The sequence below is a fragment of the Anarrhichthys ocellatus genome, unplaced genomic scaffold (genome assembly GCF_004355925.1).
Source record: "Anarrhichthys ocellatus isolate YVR2014 unplaced genomic scaffold, GSC_Weel_1.0 scaffold13, whole genome shotgun sequence".
Taxonomy (NCBI): domain Eukaryota; kingdom Metazoa; phylum Chordata; class Actinopteri; order Perciformes; family Anarhichadidae; genus Anarrhichthys; species Anarrhichthys ocellatus.
Genome location: NW_022280043.1, coordinates 4,483,161 through 4,502,627, shown reverse-complemented (window position 1 = coordinate 4,502,627; position 19,467 = coordinate 4,483,161). Strand labels below are relative to the sequence as shown.

The 19,467-nt window shown below is 42.7% G+C and overlaps 2 protein-coding genes across 12 annotated transcripts in view; both read right to left on the bottom strand.

Moving 5' to 3' along the window:
* Positions 1 to 2,060, bottom strand: part of celf3b (cugbp, Elav-like family member 3b) — a 24,441-nt gene extending 22,381 nt beyond the window's left edge. For 7 of the 10 annotated variants that reach the window (XR_004212969.1, XM_031852923.1, XM_031852922.1 and 4 more), the window contains exons 1-3: positions 1,425 to 2,060; positions 1,158 to 1,187; positions 374 to 593 (exon numbers count right to left, since the gene is read on the bottom strand). Coding sequence is in view for 9 of the 10 variants with exons in the window: in XM_031852923.1 (XP_031708783.1) it covers positions 374 to 518 (145 nt within the window). In the remaining variant the exon portion in view is untranslated. Of the gene's footprint in view, positions 1 to 373; positions 1,138 to 1,157; positions 1,188 to 1,424 lie in introns of those variants that run through there. The other 3 variants (XM_031852925.1, XM_031852931.1, XM_031852924.1) reach the window with 3 other exon arrangements.
* A 2,134-nt stretch (positions 2,061 to 4,194) lies between these two features.
* Positions 4,195 to 19,467, bottom strand: part of adamtsl4 (ADAMTS-like 4) — a 32,269-nt gene continuing 16,996 nt past the window's right edge. For both annotated transcript variants that reach the window (XM_031853177.1, XM_031853175.1), the window contains 12 exons: positions 13,567 to 13,706; positions 12,891 to 13,095; positions 12,274 to 12,458; positions 10,794 to 10,953; positions 9,986 to 10,246; positions 9,682 to 9,811; positions 8,857 to 9,061; positions 8,180 to 8,353; positions 7,908 to 8,087; positions 7,263 to 7,442; positions 6,975 to 7,122; positions 4,195 to 6,859 (listed from right to left, as the gene is read on the bottom strand). In XM_031853177.1, coding sequence (XP_031709037.1) covers positions 6,729 to 6,859; positions 6,975 to 7,122; positions 7,263 to 7,442; positions 7,908 to 8,087; positions 8,180 to 8,353; positions 8,857 to 9,061; positions 9,682 to 9,811; positions 9,986 to 10,246; positions 10,794 to 10,953; positions 12,274 to 12,458; positions 12,891 to 13,095; positions 13,567 to 13,706 — 2,099 coding nt within the window. In that variant the 3' untranslated portion in view covers positions 4,195 to 6,728. The remainder of the gene's footprint in view (positions 6,860 to 6,974; positions 7,123 to 7,262; positions 7,443 to 7,907; positions 8,088 to 8,179; positions 8,354 to 8,856; positions 9,062 to 9,681; positions 9,812 to 9,985; positions 10,247 to 10,793; positions 10,954 to 12,273; positions 12,459 to 12,890; positions 13,096 to 13,566; positions 13,707 to 19,467) is intronic.

Here is a 19,467-nt window from a genome sequence, read left to right as displayed (position 1 = left end):
GTGTGTGTGTGTGTGTGTGTGTGTGTGTGTGTGTGTGTGTGTGTGTGCGTTTGCTACCGTTTATTACCTATCTATTGTTAGATGAGGCCGTTATTTAAAGCCTCCTAATTATTAACACGATTAGAAGTCTCCCAACCATATATGGCGCCTTTATATCAGACACAAGCATACTAGCCGACTCTGTTCTCCCCGTCTTCATGATCTCACGTTGTTAACGGGAGATGGAGACGAGAGGAGGTGTGACCGTTTCCATGGTGACATGTGACTCAGCGCAGGAGAACCCACCCATATATCTGCCTTCCTGTCACACGTTTATCTATCTGGTATCACATCTGTCTTTCTCTGTTAAAGTTGTATATGCAAAGACCTATACCTTTGTGCATGCCTGTGTATTTGTCCTTAATCACAGTTAGCTCATAGATCTTGCCAAACTGCTCAAAGATGGGCTTGAGGTCCTTCTCTTCCAGATTTCGGGGGATCTGCCCCACGAACAGCTTGATGGCGTCGGCCTCCTTCATCGGGACAGAGTGGAGAGGAGGACTGGGTGTAGCAGCGAGCTATAGGGGAGGCAAACAGATCAGGAGCAGGTATCCCTGGAGAGGAGCAACCGATGCTGGATGAGTCTTTGGGTCACAGAAGTCAACAATAACACAATAATAGTCCTAAAAATGTCATATTCTTATGGTATGTCTGTGGTATAAGTAATAATTTATTTGTAATTATTACACATTGTAGACTTTAAAACTACCGGTATCGCAATAAAATGAGTAGTATTCCCTCGGGGGCTTTTACTTATAATATGTAATTTGTTACATTATTGTATTGTTGTGTATATTTGTAGTTTTATGATTTAAAAAAAAAAATAAGAATACCAAAAAATAAATCTATATATTTTCTGAATTAACTTTCTTATTTGAATATGCTCTTAGGATATAAAATGTGTGCCTCAATTATTTAAATATATATATATAAATTATTTGCGTGATCATTTTGAGTATTTATTGTCTAGCCTCATGACAAAGGGCTCCAGTAGCTTCTGGTAAAACAATTATGCAAATGTTAATTAGCCAATCATAAAACAATAATGGGACTTTCCCCCCCCTTCCCTTCCAATTATATAAATATATATCGAAAATATATCTGTGAGCATTCATTACCTTTTGGTGGATAAGCAGCGTTCCGGATCCCTACAAATAAAATAAAAACAGCATGATTGGGGGTAAATCATGGAGCGGGTTCTTTGTTTAGCCAGCTGTAGGTTACAGCATGTAGGATGTCATGGGGCTCCCTGGCTCTTTGTCCGATCCCCCCTCAATGTACACATACACATACACATACAAACACGCGCGCCCGCGCGCACGCACACACCGGATCAAAACAACACAGAGAAATATACAGACTAGAATACATCAAAGAGCTCTTACCGTGTTCAGATGATGCTGTTCAGAGTGTTTCCTGTGCCGATCAGAAACTAAAGAGGGATGCTCTCTGTTGGGTCCCCGTTGTTGTCCTCACCGCTCTCTCTCTCTCAGTCCCGTCCTCCTTCCTTTCCTTTCCTTTCCTCCCCTCTCTCTCTCTCTCTCTCTCTCTCTCTCTGGATGCTCTTCGCTCTTTGTGCCTGCCGAACTCTCCCTCTCCTCCTCCTCCTCCTCCTCCTCCTCTTCCGTGTACAGATAATAGAGGCTCGGTTGTGTTTTTAACAAGCCCCCCCTCCGGTGTTCCCGGTCTGGAGGTCTGGAGTTGGCGGAGAGTCCTCGCAGGTGAGTCCAAAACCACAGCTCGTCACCGGTGGTCCCGCTGAAATATTACCAACCTCTCGACTCTCAAAATCCAGAGTGGACGTCCGGCTAGTTAGTTATAACTTTCCCCAAAACCCCACTCTTAATTCCTAATTAATTACAAAGTGATAACAGGATAACCAGCCGCAACAGTTAGTCTTTTTCAGTCTCGCGCTTATTGTTCCAACCGGTAATCGAGGTGATGTACTTTCTATTCTGGCTATTTTCTATTTTCTTGTTGCGTCTCACCCGTTCAACGGCTGGATGGCTTTTCACGTCCAATGCCGGTATCTCCTCTCCTCTCTTTCTCTCCCTCCCCCTCCTCCTTGTAGCAAGCGTGTGACGTAACTCCCAGGGACCGTCAACAAATATGTCTGCATCACTTACACGAAGAATAAAATAAAAGGTGTCCCCCTACTCACTCAGTTACTTGTACGTCTGCACTTGTTAAAGTCAGTGTTATATGTACTGTTTTGATATTATATTCGTGTAATTTTCACAGGTATTAGTAGTGTTTTTAAACCCTTGGTTTGCTTGTGAAACTTTTTTTACACGATGCCTAGGCGAGACCGTGCGCGAAGCCGCCTATTGTTCTAGCCGCGAGCACTGGCCTTGGTGCTGAAACGATGCCTCTTGACGTGAATCCGAAGCGCGCCGCCGCCGCCGACGAGCACGCAGTCACGACTACTACAGCTGTTCACGCCCGAGCCCGAAATCACGCTCACACCCACACAGAGTAAAATGTGTGACAGAGAGAAGGAGAGATCGCTCGGGGTTGGAGTTGGCCTACTTTGAAAAACCGGCCGACATTGGGCTATTTCACTGTGGTATAAAAGCAGGCAGCGTCCAATTTGAATGCTAAACAAACTAACAGTCACATTTTCCGAGAAATTATCTCTGATGTGTGCGTGCGTGCAGAGAATCTTGGAAGGGGAGATATAGGCCTATGAGTGAAAAGAGAGAGTCATCGGGTTCATGGTAATTTACTCCAAAAGGTCACCATCTGCCTGCTTTGCCTCGTGCCCTCTGTGAGCCAGCAGCCCCCGCCAGATTCATCCACCATGTAGGCTACACCCCTCCCACACAGCGCGCGCACACACACACGCACTTGCATGTATCTCTCCACACTAGGGGCTTTCTTAACAAGACCGGCACCGATAGAGGAGGCACGCCGCGCCATGAGGACGTCAACGGCGTGCAGGCTGGAGCCGCTAAGCCTCCCTGCACGATGGAGAGGAAACAGCTAGCACGCAAGCAAGCGTGAGAGCAGCGATGTTGATGAAGGAAAACCTCAACTTTATGCTACTCAGATTTTTTTTTGTAACCAAAGCAGACTATTCCTACATGCACCTTCAGGCAACAATTTGGTATTTGTCTATCTTGTAGACACTGCAGTTAGGGCTTCATGGAACTTTACAAATGATGATTTAGGTCAATATCAATGGTCTGGGCCTATGAAACAATTGTCCAAAATTCAATAAATATCCTACAGAAATAACCATAAGTTACATTCTACAATTCAAGACCTGCACATGATGGATATTTTAGAGACGGATTTCAGTATTTTGACACTCAGTAAAGTAAGGTAGTACATTTAAATAACTGACTAACACCAAAATAGTATTTGTCCAACAGAACTGTATTGTGTAAAGTGTTGATAAGGCTTTGAAACAGCATTAAGACCCACCCCGGTGTTAGAAAATAACACTGACTCGGACTCATGACCTGAGTATCTCTTTATATGGGGACTGCCACTTGGTACACCAGCATCCAACCACACTGCTCTTAAATGCACATTTCTATTATACTTTAGCAAAAGTTTAGTTTAACAAAGTGGCTACGACCTTTAAACTTCCAAACTCTTCTTAGTTTTACCATTGGCTCTTTTGAACTCTTAAACTTACAGCCACTCCTACATTTACACTTCAGGCATCAAGACACATCTGAGCTTTCTGTACTTGTCAAAGAATGCTTTTTCGTGTTATGCACTGTGGGCTTGGACTAGTCTGCATAATTAACTTTGTTTGGAAAAGCTTCTTTGGTATCAGACATTAATATGATAAAATGCTTCATGATGGATTTCGTGAATTGATTTTATGATGCCATTTTGACCAGGTAACATAATGTATCAAGAAACTTCCACGTCAAATCGTTAAATACAGTAATTAATCAAAATATCTTTCGGATGACCACATCAACTTTGCTCATTCAATATTCTGAAAAAAACCCCACTATTTAAAAAGAACTCGTCACAATGCAGGCTTGATACCAAAAAGAGACATTTGCTCTGTAGGCCACTCCATTCTTAGAAAACGAGGCCTGCTCATTCACGTATGAGACTCAACGGTGCCATCGTTTGGAGGAAAGTGGCTATATCACCCTTAGTCACTGGGCAAAAGTATACATGACACTCGACTTCATTTCTGTGTTGTTTTATTTAAAATGAAGCTTTGACATAATAATCTTTACACACTTTGTTTTGTTTTTGCATGATAAAAAAAAAACATCTGTGTATCAACAATAACAATCTTATATACTCTGGTGGTAACAAAAACATTTTGCTACAGCTTCTTAAAACAAGAAAATAAATTACATGTTCTTTCGATAATAGATAAATTACTATCCTTTTTTTGTTTTTATATAAAAAGTAATTTTTACTACAAGGGATTAGAGACAAGAATGACACATTCAAAGCCACGATCGCAAAACACGCAACCATATACACACATACATGAAGACACAGACACACACACACACACACACACACAAACACACACAAACATCCAAAACTCACACGTACGATAAAGTCACAGATTCTCTTGTCAAATGCAAAATAGTTATACGACAGTTAGATGTGATTAAATGCAGTCTACAACAACACTTCTCTATAAAACACAAGCGCTTACTATGTTCCAAAACAAATATAGACATTAAAACATATCTGACAAATATGAAGACTCCTCACCTTTGAGTGGGCAGGGTGTAATGTGTGTGTATGTCTTCTTGGGAGGTGTAGGAAGAGAAAAAGAGCCAAGTAAAAACAGTCGATATAAGAGAAAGAGAGAAAAGGCATAACGAGTACCTACACACACATACAGAGGTTGCCGCCTCAGAATGCAAAAATATTTACTTCCAGGTCAAAGCAGAATGATGGCATTTGATCTGTATCATAAACTAACTCATTAAAAGACTCTTGTAAGAAAGCAGCTTTCTCAGTCAACACGAGGTTTTTCTAATTATGGCTTCACCTACTCTCAAAGGATAGATTCATTGTCTCCTCCCATGAAGGTGACAACAGATGCAAGAAGAGAAGATAATGAGATGAGGTGAGAAAAGAGCGAGGACATAAAAAAATGTAAAAGACGGAAGAAATAGAGTCTTCACACTAGATAATGCTCCCGTGAACAGCTAATTGATTACCACTGTCAATTAAATGTTCATTGAAGCATTATGTAGTGTGCACTCTATTCTTTTTAAACGTACTGTATTTTACATGCTTGTTCGTCCAGCCCTTAGAATTTATGAATACTTCATGAATACCTTTCGAGGACATGAAGAAGTTTCATACCTCCACACAATCCTCATGGTGCTATCACTAAAATGCGAAATTAGTGAATCGTTTTACATCTTCAGATTTGTCCGTCACCAAGTTTGTAGTTAAAGGAAATATTCTATATTTTGCTTTTTGTCAATAAATCCCACAAATCCCTGTGACATTTAAACGACTACGATTAAAACGTATAAATGAGCCACACATATGCACTGGAGGACATTTTTAGATTTTGATCCTGGTGGCATGAATACTGACGTGTGTTAGCGGAAAACAGTCCCCAAAAAATAAACCTCTTCTCTTGTTTATCCCAGCTAAATTAGAAAATGACTGACCCTGAAAAAAAGAAACTATATATTTGTGAGCCAAAAATGTACATCATCAGACTAACACATTGCTGGTTTGGTCTTTTCATGGGATTTGTTGACAAGAAGAAAAGTATAGGAGAACACTTTATTGTTTTGTCTATTTAGTGAGCAGCATCGTGCTGACTTTAGTAAGAACATAACTGCAGCTATGAGTCTTCAAACCTGTGAATTTAAACACAGCTCCAAAAACACTCATTAAAAAGATATATCTGTAACTGGCATGGATACGGCGAAGGACTTCACACAGTCTGTGCTGCTTGTTTACCATCCATGTCTAATTACCCTACTTGTTTGGGAAGATTCTCACATCTTCCTGCTCTGATATATTTGGTCACTAACTGCAATGGTCACCCCACTCCTTTGGTTCGTCCGTCCAAATACTGAACTGAACAATAAGAGGACGCTTGAGAAAATATTTTTTGGCAAACAGAAAAAGACATACGATATGTTAATGAAGTCCTTCTAGCTTAGTTGGGGGTCTGCAGTGTAGAGAGACACTATTCCAGTAGATCTTCCATACACAGTGTATCTAGCACAAATGGTAATTATTTGTTCAGCATGTCTCTTTTCATAATTAGTGGTTTGCATTGTTTTAAATTGCTGTAGATTAAAAATAATCATTAAAAAAGGCTAAATTTGCTGTTGGAACACAGAGGTGTCATCTTCCATTATAATCTATCAGCCTAAGATAATCACAACAATGCATCACTCAGCCCTGTGTGACACATTATGAAGCTGTTAAAGCTAACGTAACGAGTAAACAGATGCGCTCTCAGTGGAATATGTGGTTCTAACAGACAAACTCATGGAATACAGAGAACTGGAAAAAGGAACCGGCTGCTTTCACAGTGTTTTACCTGAAGAATCAGGAGGAATTAGCAAAATGTTATCTCACGGCCACCACAAGGTTTATGTCTACTCTGGGCTTTCCATATCAACAGACTTTTTATTTCGGGGGGGGGGGGGGGGGTCAGCTCTTTTGACCTAATCCTTGACTTCTTGCGCACCTGGGCTGTCTGTGTGATTGGCTGGTCAGTGCCTCTTGGCACGCTGAGCACTCTGGGTACACGAGGCACAGCAGGCGCTCTTGTAATAGGAGTAGACGCACATCCTGGCCTGAACCACCACCACACAGTTGTGACGTCTGTCCCGGCAGTTTTCATCTATGAAAAGAGAGGCGGAGAAAGAGGTTGGTGGCAAGAAAGAAAAAGACATATGTATACATATCATGGTCACGCAGACACGCAGACACACACACACACACACACACACACACACCTGCGACTTGTGGACTGCAGGGTATTGTGTTGCAGATTTGCTCCTGTTCAGGTTTGGTGCTCAAATCACATTCATGGGTGTGCTTTTTGTCTGGTGCCAGACACCGTACCTCCCTCATTTGTAAGCCTTTTCCACAAGAACGTGAGCACTGAGAAAAAAAGAGAGTGTAAACAAAAGGGTTATTAATTAAAATAAATCATTATTTGTAGATTTAGTCTGTTCTGTCGCATCATTTCTTTCTCCAGCATTTTATTCTCAGATCCCGCTCCCTCTCCCATCGGCTCTCACCGCGCTCCACTCTGTTGTGAACCACTGTGGCTCACACTCTCCCATCTCACACTCCTGGACCGCGGCAGGTTTCTCCAGATGAGCGCACTCATGGGCTGGTGCGACCGTAAAATCATTCCCCAACTTCTGGACACAAATGATGTCTCGTCGCTGACTTCCATTCCCACATAGGACATTACACTGAAAGAAGGAATACAGTAGCTGTGTTTATTGGATCTATCACTGCAATATTAATGCTCTTTTACTCCAAAACAAACATACAAAATCTATACATCAATGAAAAACCTCAATGAATAAAATGAAATGTAAGATGACACAGAAGACTACTTAAAGTACAAATTAAAGTCACTATGGGTCAATGAAAACGTCGAGTACTGTAGAAACTGAAAGGAACATATGAATTCCTGCACACTCTGCACTAACTTTTTTGACAATGCAACATTTGTGTTAGGCATCAAAACAACAATGTCTTTATAATAGAAACTTAAAAGGGGAAACAAACCAAAAAGCAAAAAAACAAGAGTTAAAATCGATTCACGTTTTACAATTTCTATACAGTAAAACAACTTGTACACATTCTGTCCATCAAATGTTTCCCCCCCCCCCATTCATCTCTGTGTTTCATTCATTCTTCCTCCAACCTACCTGTGTCCAGGGGCTGCTGTACCACATAGTTGTTGGCAAACAGGGACCCCCATTGCAGGCCTTCATCTCTGCCGGTTTGTCCCCAACACAGTCCCCTCCTCCTCCACCCTCTCTGACCCCTGCTCGAGTCAGACACACCACCTCCCTCCTATGCACCCCAGGGCCACACTGCGCCGAACACTGAGGGACAAAGTGGAAGATCAGGTTGAGGCTCACTGTTGAGTGCTCTGGATGTTTCTTCCTTTTTGCTTCTGTGTATGTGTGTTACTCACAGTGTTGGACCAGACTGTGAAGTACCAGTTGGTTACACAGGGGCCCATGTTGCACTCCTCACTTCCTTGTGGGCGAGCCCCGGAGTTGCACTCTTTTTCGTTCACCACGCTGCCCTGATCGCTGAGGCAGTGCACACTCCTTGTCCTCCTCCCAACTCCACAGTCCACTGAGCACTGTGACAAATGAAGAGGAGAAAAACAAGAATGACTACAAACAGATGAAAGAAACGGTACAAAGCATTTCATACCTATTTATTTGATTCAAATCTAAAGTGGATCAAATACTAGTTGACAAAAAAGATTTGCAGTTGCTTATCAATCAATTAATCCTTTATTTCTTCCCAAAGGGCAGTTGGTTGTGCAGCAGGAAAACAGAAACAAGAGATAAGCGCAGAAATACATCATATAAATGCAAAAGAGAAATGAGTAAAAAGATTCTGCAGCAGTCTCTGACTTGAAAAGTATTTAAATAGTTGTATGCTGACCCGATGAAGGAATTTTTGAAATTTATAATAAGACAAATTGCCATAGTTAAAAAGTATAACTCCTTGCACACAAACTCTTTTACTTTCAGTCTGTTGTGTTTTCAGACTCTGAGATGCATTACTTGGCCTCTTTTCACTGCAGACCCGTTAGCAGATACATTTCCCAGTAGCATACTGGTATTGTTGACCTACCGTGCTCCAGTCGGAGCGGACCTCCCAATGGGAGCAGAGGCCGATCTGACACTCCTGCGTGGACTCTAGTGGGGTGAGGTTGGCACAGCGCTGCGGGTGGACCATGGTGGAGCGGTTCCCAAAGCTCTGCCTGCACTGGAGCTGCCTCTGCTGCACCCCGGGGCCACAGGACACACTGCACTCTGACCATGAACTGGCCTCCCAGCTGAAGGAAACAGGGAGGGAGTGACAGAGAGAGAGGGACATGTTGAAGCTAAATATTACAGGAAAATAACACATACTCACATGGCGTCAGATGCACACTACTTCAATAAAATCGAACTGTGTATTAGGTGCATTTATCACATTATCCATGCTTTTTCCTTGAGAAAGTTTGCGCAGCAAAAAAAATCCCCACCCTATCAAGTCTTTTCTGTCTTTAATTGAAAATGATAGAAATCTGTCCCGTGCAGTGACATACTATAAACCTGTTTACAGTAGAAACTTGTGTCAACAATCTTCCAGAAATTAAACACTTGGATAAAGAAGTGGTTTTTTTTTGAATACCTGAAAACAAGGTGATTTACATTGGAAACGAATTAAAATATTTACACCACACTAGAAGATATTTCTTTCTTAAAAAATATGACTTTAAGCACTCAACATACAGAAAGAAAAGACCTAATAAAGGATGTTTTGCAGTGTGGTTTTCATGCAGTGAATTATCAGCTTTGAGAAAAGCACTTGCTTCTGAAAAAAGGCATTTATCGCTCTTCCTGGAAAGCTGAATAGAAAGTAATAAATATATATATGATGCATCTTTTCAAGGTAACCGTGTTTTCTCACAATGGTGGGCAGGGATGTGTGTTACAAGGCTCCTCCTCAGGAACTGGCTTGGTTGCAGAGTCACACTTCCTCTCCGGGACTTCGTCGTCTGTATGGCGGTTTATACACAGAATGACTCTGTTCTGAAAACCTACAGAGAGAAAAAGATGGATAGATGCACAGAGTGAATATATCAGTTCCATGTCCTTGTACTTGCACCTACACACCACAGGAGGGAGACATCACTCAATCCAATGTAAGTAAGTTATTAAAAAAAAAAAATCACACTTAAATTAGATTGTAACAAGCATTTATGAACTCTGACCTTTGCCACAAGAAGCAGAGCACTCTATGAGCCCTCCTCTCCTCCACACAAATGGTGACTGAGTGTCCAGTGGCAGGTCAGTGCGAGGGGGGATCCGAGCATTCCTATTGGGTGCAGAGCCCCGAGGACGTGACCTCTCAGGTGCCAATCGGTCTGAGGAGGGGGGAGAAAACACAGAGGTGGAGGAGGAGGAGGAGGGGAAAGAAGGGACCGAAATGGGGGGAGGAGCAGGAGGGTCTTCTACTGACACAGTGAGAGGACCTGGGAGAGAAGAAAAAAAGAGATTGACATTTAGACAAATTAGAAAGGAAAGGGAAGGTAGGAGAGAGAGGTGAACTTTAGGTAACATACATGGAGAGAAGAGCGATTAAGAGTGAAGGAAGAGGCGAAACACGAATGTTGAAATATCAAGAATAGGAGGAAGGCAGTGAGTCAGATGCTGATGATGTCATGATGAGGTCATGGTCTCATGGCAGCGAACACGTGGACCAGATAGCCTCCCATCTGGGTCACGCACAAACACACTTGCACAATAATCCCTCCCTTTTGGCCCACAACCACACCCATCCTAATCCATAAACACGTCCATCACTCTCATGGCTCTCAGTAGTGTTTCCCTGAGTAGTTTGGAAAGAATGAATCCAGAGATGTTTGATTTAGGGTTAAATTCTGCATTTGATAAGACTCAACTATGTGCTGAACAGGACTGTGGAGAATCCAGTGTCTCTGTGCTACTGTATGAAACATGCAGAAAACATGGCCAAACAGAAGAAGATAAAACCAGAAAGTAGAAGTGCGAGAGACGTACTGCGAAGGGGTGCCCTCGCTGGCTCTCGCTCCCTCTGCCTCTCTCTGGGTGCCTCCCTCTCTTTCTCCCTCGCAGTCAGCCTCTCCCTCTCTTGCTCCTTTTTCTCCACGGGGACATAAAACTCATAGTTGATGCCCGGGTTCTCCTTGTGGAAAATGATCTGGAGAGCAAAACAGGGTGAGAGAACAGACAAAGTTAGAGGTAAAAAAAACTAGCCAATGACAAGACACACCCTAAAACAGCTTTACAGATCCCCATCGAGAAACGCACTGAAGGGTCAGGACGAGCCACTCAGGCCCTGGCAGGGAAACACTGTCAAGCTCAAGGATGCCTCAGCAGGGTGTATGCTATGTGTCCCCGCTCTTATTATGAAACCCTGCAGACCATCACACAAGACTTAACATATCCAAGGTCATCTAAACTTAATCAGCTGGAGTCCTATGGCAACAACATTTGGATCTGCTATTTTTTGCCTAAGATGTCAATGCAATTCTGGCAGTTGCTCTATCTGTCAATGCTGCACCTTGGTCAAGAGTGACATGTCTCAATAACAATTAAACGGATTGACTTTGGCTTTTGTACAGATTAAACAAACAACTTATAATGTGATAATTAAGCTTTCGAGGTGTTGCTAGGCAGATTCTGTTACTTTTGGACACAGTCAGACGAGCTATTTCAAGTCTTTATGCTAAGCTAAGTAGCTTCTAGTAGTTAAGATGCTGACCATGAAACACAACGTCCCTGGTTCAAGTAGCTTGCAATGAGCGTATAGGTTTACCTGACCTCTCTCCTCTGCCATACTGATGTGATTGTAAGAATAAAGTAAAGTAGTTGAATGCAAGCGGGAGCAAGTTCTGAGCAAACAGTGGGTGTAGCTTGGGGTGTAACTTATGCTAAACAGAAAAAACGAAACCTGAGAACAACCAATAAACACTTTTGTTTTGGTCTTTTTTATTGGGTTTTTTTCTGTGGCCAAACTTATCTTTGTTCACCAGATGCAAGGCTCTACATAAAGCTGACTTGTCTTTCTATTTTTATCCATCCAACATTTTATTTCCCAGCGTGTAATGAGCAATACGCCCTCACAGTGCCAATGGTGTGGTTATAGACTTTTTGTTTTTTTTCAAAATCAAAATAAAGCCATACAAATGCAGGTGATTGCAGTGGCTTTGGTGCTTGGTATTTATACCACCTCCTTCCCTGTGACTTCTGGATGTAAAGCAGCAGATGAGTTCTGTTCTTTAATAAGATCTTAGCCTGTCTTTATCCCACCATCATGCTAAAATAACCCAGGCTATCTGGAAGATCTTGACACAGAGCAGGAGAGCACAGCCTCAGGCTTACGACAACGTTCTAAAGATGTTAAATACTCTGTGTATACACATGTCTATGTGTATGTGCCTGATTCTTATCATTAACTCAATTTTGCCATGCCCTGGCTCATGTTGGCTGACAGGGTTAAAGCAAACACTGTTCTTACATATAGCTGTAGCTGTGTGGTGGTTGGTCCCGGAGCCCTGAGGGACTCGCCCTTCTCTTCCTCCCCCTCTGCCTGTGCTCTAGGTCGGGTGTAGGTGAAGGTAGTCCCTCCTGCCTGGTACTCCCCAGGAGGGTCCACAGCCCACCGCCCATTCACCACTGAAGCCCCCGTGCCACTCCTCATGGCTGGAGAAAAGAGGGTGGAGTGTTAGAAGGACAGACAGGTGGAGTTTCTTTTCTTATTTTGATCTTGTTTAGTCTACGTAGTGGTGAATTCTTAAGAAAACCCCATGAACCCAAACACGCTCTCAGAAAGACAAACAGACTTTGGAGTGCTGTCTCATTACCAAACGGGAGGACGAACACTCACACATACACACTTCACTGGTTCCTTATGGGCTCTCACAATACAAGCTTTATCCGCTTGGAGCCTATGAGGGCACACAATTTACAGTCTTACAGTGGCCAGCACACACATGCCCGTGGGCCAAATCTCATTATCAAATCTCCAAATCCCCTGCCAACATCTGACATAACTGGAGCTGCAACCAGTATGTAAGAAACCTTAAACTGTGTGCGTGTGTGTGCATGATTTGGTTTGTGTCTATTAGCTCTTACCCAGGTAATTAGGGCTGGCTCGCCTTTCTGTGATGTCAATGAACGTAGCTCCGGGCGGAATGTCCAGGATCTTGTGGTAACCAAGGGGAACCGTGACATTTTGTAAACTTCCCGTCACCTTCCGACAGGAGCTCTCCCGCCCACCACACACTCCACACTTGTCAATCACAGAGCTGGAGCCCAGTACCCCATCGCAACCCTCCGTCTGGCAGGAGAGGAAGGTAAAAAGATGTGAGTGATGGGTCAGACAATGTCGGGGGGAAAGTGGGGGAGGGGAACAAAAGAGATGTGGGGGGAGGGGAGGGGAGGGGAGGGGACAGAGCAGAGAAAAGCTTTTCCAATGTGGTCGAAATTTATCATCCATCGCCAGTGTTTATTTCACCATTTTTTGTGCAATTGGTAACTATCGCTGGTCGGATTTATGCCAGAAACAGAAGTGTGGAATAAGGGCAAAATCATGGAGTGCAAATGAGAGAAAGAGGGAAAGACACAGAGAACAGAGGCCCAGAGCAGGGTAATAAAAAAGATTGGAGCCACTCTGAATCTGAATGCCAGGCTTGAATGAGCCTGAGACGGAGAGGTTCTGGATTTTGTCAACTCCGACTAGACAGGATGAACTTGGGTTCAGATACCTGAAGCTAAAACCTCCCACACATGCACATATAAATGCACTCACCAGACATTGCCCCTCTACACACACATCGTTGGAGCTGACGTTGAAGCAGGGGGTCCCGTCTGTGACACGCTCGGCCTGGCGGACATAGAAACGATAGCCCGCAGGTCTGCAGGTCAGCTCGCACTGTTTGTCCGCACCAACTGCAACACAGGGACAGAGGAAAGGATGATTGTTGCATAACTTGTTGATCTATATGAGTCTGACTGTGAGATCTTCTGCATAAATCTGTGAAGCTTCTTTCTGCATCTGCCTGGCGCTGAGACGACCCAGCTGAGCGATGAATGTCTTTCCATGTGGCCTCCCCGACTGTCAGACAGCCCCAGAGTGATTAGCTATTTCCCCTGCTGCTCAGTTGTGTGAATGCATTCACTGCTGCACCATCCCAGGAGCTACATACCCAGAGGAGAGGTGTAAACACAAGCCTGAGGAAGGTTTGATTTATGAGAAGAACCCAACGGGCAAACACAGCAGGTATAGATGTACAAGGAAGAAAAGAACAGATGGAATGAATAAGAAGGAAAAAGAAGACAGCTTCAAGGTGAAAGAGGAAATTGAAGTGTTTGAGTACTGAGTCAAGTGACACGTGTGGAGAATACAGAGGATCTCACAAGGGAATAGGGGAGGGGTCCAAACAAAACATGTTGAGAAAGTAGAAGAGCAAGAGAAGAGTGTGTCTGAGTGGTGGAATACAATGAGCAGGTTTAAAGGAATGAAATGAGAAGATAATAGTTACACCATGTGAGTCCCTCTAAAACCACAAAACATAATCCAGTGTCTATAATAAGCTAACCACTGCTGCGTACGTGAAAAAAGTTGTAAAAGTCATTTTTAGCTTGAAAGAAAGCTGTGCGAAGTGTGATGAATCGCCTCAAGTGATGTCACTTGAGTCAGCATCGGAAGGGGCTGAAGACTACAAGTTTGAAAAAGAAAAGAATCTGGTGGTGTGGGGTTAAGAAGAAGTGAGTTCACCAGACCTCTGTTGCACGCTCCTCATCTCAGCTTGAAGATAAAGGCTTGAGGCAGCTATACTAGCATAACACACCCAAATCTGTTGAGTTGCATTGTGGGTAATGTAGGAACACTTTGACAAGATAGAAGAATGTGTGGACTAAAAAAGCCTATAGCGCCATGATTCTGCTGCAGCATTTTTTTATACTTAAAAAACTGTCCATTGTGAGTCCGACAATGTTATTGTGGAGCATTTTCTAAATGGTGAATCATTCTTTTAAGACAGACATGAAATTATCTTCTTGTGATAAGAAAGTGAGTTAGCATATATTTCCCAAAATGTTGAACTTTTCCTTTGAAGACATAAAAAGATGGAAAAATAGGTAATGAACACAAGAAGGGACAGTGAGCGGCTCAACTGTTTATTACCCTCTTTGAGGTTGGAGATTGGGGTTTTACAGGGGTTAAAGACCTTTAGGTAGGGCTGGTGTGTGTGTGTGCGTGTGTGTGTGTGTGTGGTGTGTGAAATAGAGCCATAAACATATAGCATGAGTATAGGGTCAGACATTTAGTTGCAGATGGGAGGGAGGAGTTTCTGTCACCAGTAGGTCAGGGTTTAAAGGACAACTTCGGTGCTTCTGAATTTGTGACTTCTCACATACTTCGAAATATAATATATTTAATAAATATGAACAGCATGACACCTTGTGGTCTAACTGTGGTACAGTTGTATCATTCTGTCCTGGTTTTTCTCTCCAAAAGTGCTTCTTTCGTGAAATATTTTTGACATTTAAAAATAATCAAAGTGTTGTTCGGGTATCACACCAATGCCACTATATTTTCATATAATACCACTGAAGATTGTTTCACCAAGAAGATTCCCTCTCCCACTTCAATAAACCATCCCCTTCATAGTCAAGATGCTCATAAGAGATACTAGAACAAAGACTAAAGGTCAAATACCAGCTTTCACCTTGTGTGTCCAAGAGAGAATGCAGAAAGTGTATAGTTGGTATGTAGTGGACTGAAAGTAACTCCATATGCTTTCAAACATCTCTGTTCTTTGACTCTCGACGCTGAAATGCAACAACACTTCAACAGGGATGATATAAGTCATCATACGGGAACATAGCGAACCTCCAGACAGAAGAGAAGGATTTGTACATCTGATGTGTTAAGATGCTTTTTTATTGTTTCAGGAAATAGAAGGATTAGGTGCTACGGTATCTTGGAGTATTTCACTGCTGGGAGGGCAGAGTGAACCAAGTATGATCTTAATGACTGAAAAGTGGCCCAAAAAAACCACCTGCATGAGGGACGAGTCATGTTGTGAGTCTCGACAAAAAACACTTAAGTTTGGCCCGAGACACCATGTACAGGTTTGTTCCTTTGCCAGTTAGACATCCTGATCTGTGGACATTAAGGAGTGTATTTTATCTCACTAAGTGTCTGGAAGTGGTCAGGAAGTCATACAGGTGAAGCAATTGACTCAGACTGGATGTTTATCTTTCCACAACTTTGTAGGGAAGTTATGGTAACTAGGTACATCAATTCGCTAATAAATATACTGCGAAGATGTAGTAGTGGTCCTTCAGAATGGGTAAACATGGACCGTACGATACTTTAGGGAGCAGAAACAGATTCATTGGTGCAGTAATAGACTTATCAGAGTTTACTTCTTTGCTGGAAATTCTGTAAAATATTTCTAAAATATGGCGTGAGAGAGAATATAAATTAGAAAAGTAAGTGCTTTGTAAAAATACAATATGTCATCAGCATATGTGGAAACTATCTCGTGCCAATAAGAGAAAGAAAATGAATGAAGTGGTGTTGTCTTATTGTCTCTGATTTAAACAACTTGAGACCAAAACAATTTGTATTATTACTCCGACCTTCAACAGCTTCCTGTAATCTGATGGCATTTTATCAGAAAAGGCATCTGTTCTTTTCAAGTACTTGATATTAAAATGTCAATGTGGGATGAAAAGAATCTGCTATTTTTAATTTTACCAACTGATTTTATTGATTTAACTGTTTTCAATTAACATTAATGTCTTGGTGGCGGCATATCGTAAAATAATGGGTACGCAAGCACGAGTCACTGTTCGTCACTAACACCCACATGAGCCAAACTTTCTTCAAATATTTCTGCTTATTTGCACCCATTCTTTTGCTGCTGTCTGATAATTGCAGCGAGACAGATATACAGTACATGTTTAAAAAAGAAACAAAGAAAAAGGAAGGCAGTGTTCCCACTATCTCTCTCCACCCTTGTTCTCTCTTTCAGTCCGTCATAGTTATCTTTGAGAGATTAGACTGGTGACAGTGACAGAAAAGAGAGGGGGAGATGTGTTGCCACTCATGTACTCTCTGCCTCTCTCTCTGTATGCTTCCTGCTCATCTCCATCTCCTCTTTATCCCGCCCTGATGTTCGAGTGCTCTCCATCTCCTAATCATCTTTAAATTTTCTCTCTATTTGTGCTCCTTTATCTTTCATTTGTCTCTAGCTACTTGATTCTGCTTCCCTGTTCCTCTCTTCGCCTCGATCTCGGGCCTCTCTGTCTCTTTCACTGTCTCTCTCTCCCTCTCTGAGCTTAGTGTTCAGACAGTGGAATATATGTTGTCTGAATATACTTCCCCACTATCTCTCCGTTTAAACAAACTCCAACAGGGAGAGAGAAAGAGAGAGGCAGTGGGACAGGAAGAGGGGAGGATGGGTAAGCGGACTGGGGATGAGGCCTGAAAAAAAAGGGAATATTCAAGTAAAACAACACCTGCACGTGCAGCGCTTACAAAACCAGAGGTAGCATTATTCAGGGGATGAGCTTGTGAGGGGAAACATTACTACTTCTGTGGTTTTTAGCCATTGTGGCAGCTTTAAAGTTTAAGCTTCCAATTCCAAACCAAAGGCCACAACACTTTGCAGTTCATACATAACAGGGATGTCACCTTGGAGGCAAAAAAAACACACACAAAGTAGCAAGAGCTGACTGCACGGTTTAACATAAATACTTTTGGGAAATATATGCAGTCGACAGATGAGTGCAGCTGGAGAAAAATGACTAACACACCATTCAATGTCGTAAAACACACACACACACACTCCGCGCAGCCTCCATTGTGTTGATGGGAAGGGAGATATGAAGATTTGGGTTGCAGCCAATGGGACCGGACTGAAGTAAACAGTGCGATACAGTTTACTTAGCAGAGTGGAAAAGGATCATCTACAGCGCTGATCAAGTGGGTCTGAAACCAGCTGACGTCATCTGCAAATACCTCTAACACACACAGTACTGTATCCCCTCATCGCCACCAATAAATGTGACATCTGCCATTTGGTGGCTTCTTTTATCCAAACAAATCTTCCCAGTGATGTGACTATGCTGTGTCTTTCTGATGCCAGAACCATGATTTACCCATGCACCCCCCTACAAGAGGTTTTTCTCTGCTTTCCTTCCTGTCCTCTTCTCAAGGACATGCTGGTTTACAAATAAGCCAGAGCAGAAGGCAAGGACGCACAGCACATAGAAAGAATGTAAGAGCAGCTAAATTCAGGACAAATACAGTAATCTCTTTCCCCATACGAACACATAGAGAGCAGGGGTGGTGGGTGAAAGGAAAAGCCCCTGTGTGTTTACGCAGGCAGTTAGACTCCAGCTGATACTGCTGTGATGACTCCCGTTACAGATGTTACCATGTCTACATCTGCCTACATCCTCAAAACTGGCCTGAGGGTTGACCAAATAAATACCAGTACATCCTTCAAGGTGAACTCCCTCTGTGTTGCCATGAAAATAACTTGGGTAATCCATCCATTATATATAAACACTTATCCTTTGCAGGGTCACAGGGGGATGACCAGCTCATAGTGGGTGAGAGACAACCACCCGAGCACATCCAGGACACTCGCATCCATATAAACAGGCAATTGAGAATTCAAAACCACCTGAATGTAGAAGTGGGCAATATGGCGCTACATACTGTAAGACAAATGTGACTACCATTAGAGATATTGTCTAATATACTGTATCTGGGTGTATTACGCCATTTGTGGAAATCATGCCGTTCTTCATAACATTTTATTTGTGTTACATGCTCTACTTTCTAGTCATTAGTTTCGTCTATATTTGGACAGGTGTGCTACGTATGTGTGCATTGAGACTAAAACCAAACCAAAACTGTACATTATGGTTGATGTTGCTGATCTAGTGCGTCCGGCTCGACACTCTCAGTGTGCGTGTTGAGGAATTTCAGCCAGCTGATACAGTAATCACAAGTGTGTAGACAGACAGATACACAAACATACATGCACAAACATTTGGCCACATACTATCTCACATCCATTAGGCCATTCATCTACAGTACAAGCCAATAATATCATACTGTAAATACACAGAGGCTTGCAAACATAATTCTAATGACAAATACTGTTGATCTCATCTCACAGCTGTGTTTCTTTGTGCTCTTTTTGTCTTCCCCTCCTCCGATCTCTCACTCCCAAAACCCCCATGTTTGTAATATTATCTCCATCCACTCTTCCCTTTCTCTCAAATTCCTCAAATATCTGTTTAGTGTTTTCTCTCCCTCTCTTCCCTCCAGCATTGGAAAACAAAGATAAATAGACACAATCTCCACTGCGCTGAACTATTGCACACTTAACACCAAAGTAAACAAACACACATACAGTACGGAGAGAGAGAGAGACACACACGCAAGCCACATTGTCTCTCTTTGCTCCCACTGGTCATGTGACAACACTTGCGTCCCATCACCTCTCACCTCCCCTTCTCTGTCTCTCTCTTTCTGTCTTTATCTCACTCAGTAGGAATCTGTGTGCTTAGTCAGAGCTGGGAGGAGACGCTTGTCAGGAGAGGAAGGGAGATGTTGGACAAATGAGAGGAAAATGAGACGAGGGAGAGAGAGTGTTTTGTGCAAAGAATAAAAGCAGATTGA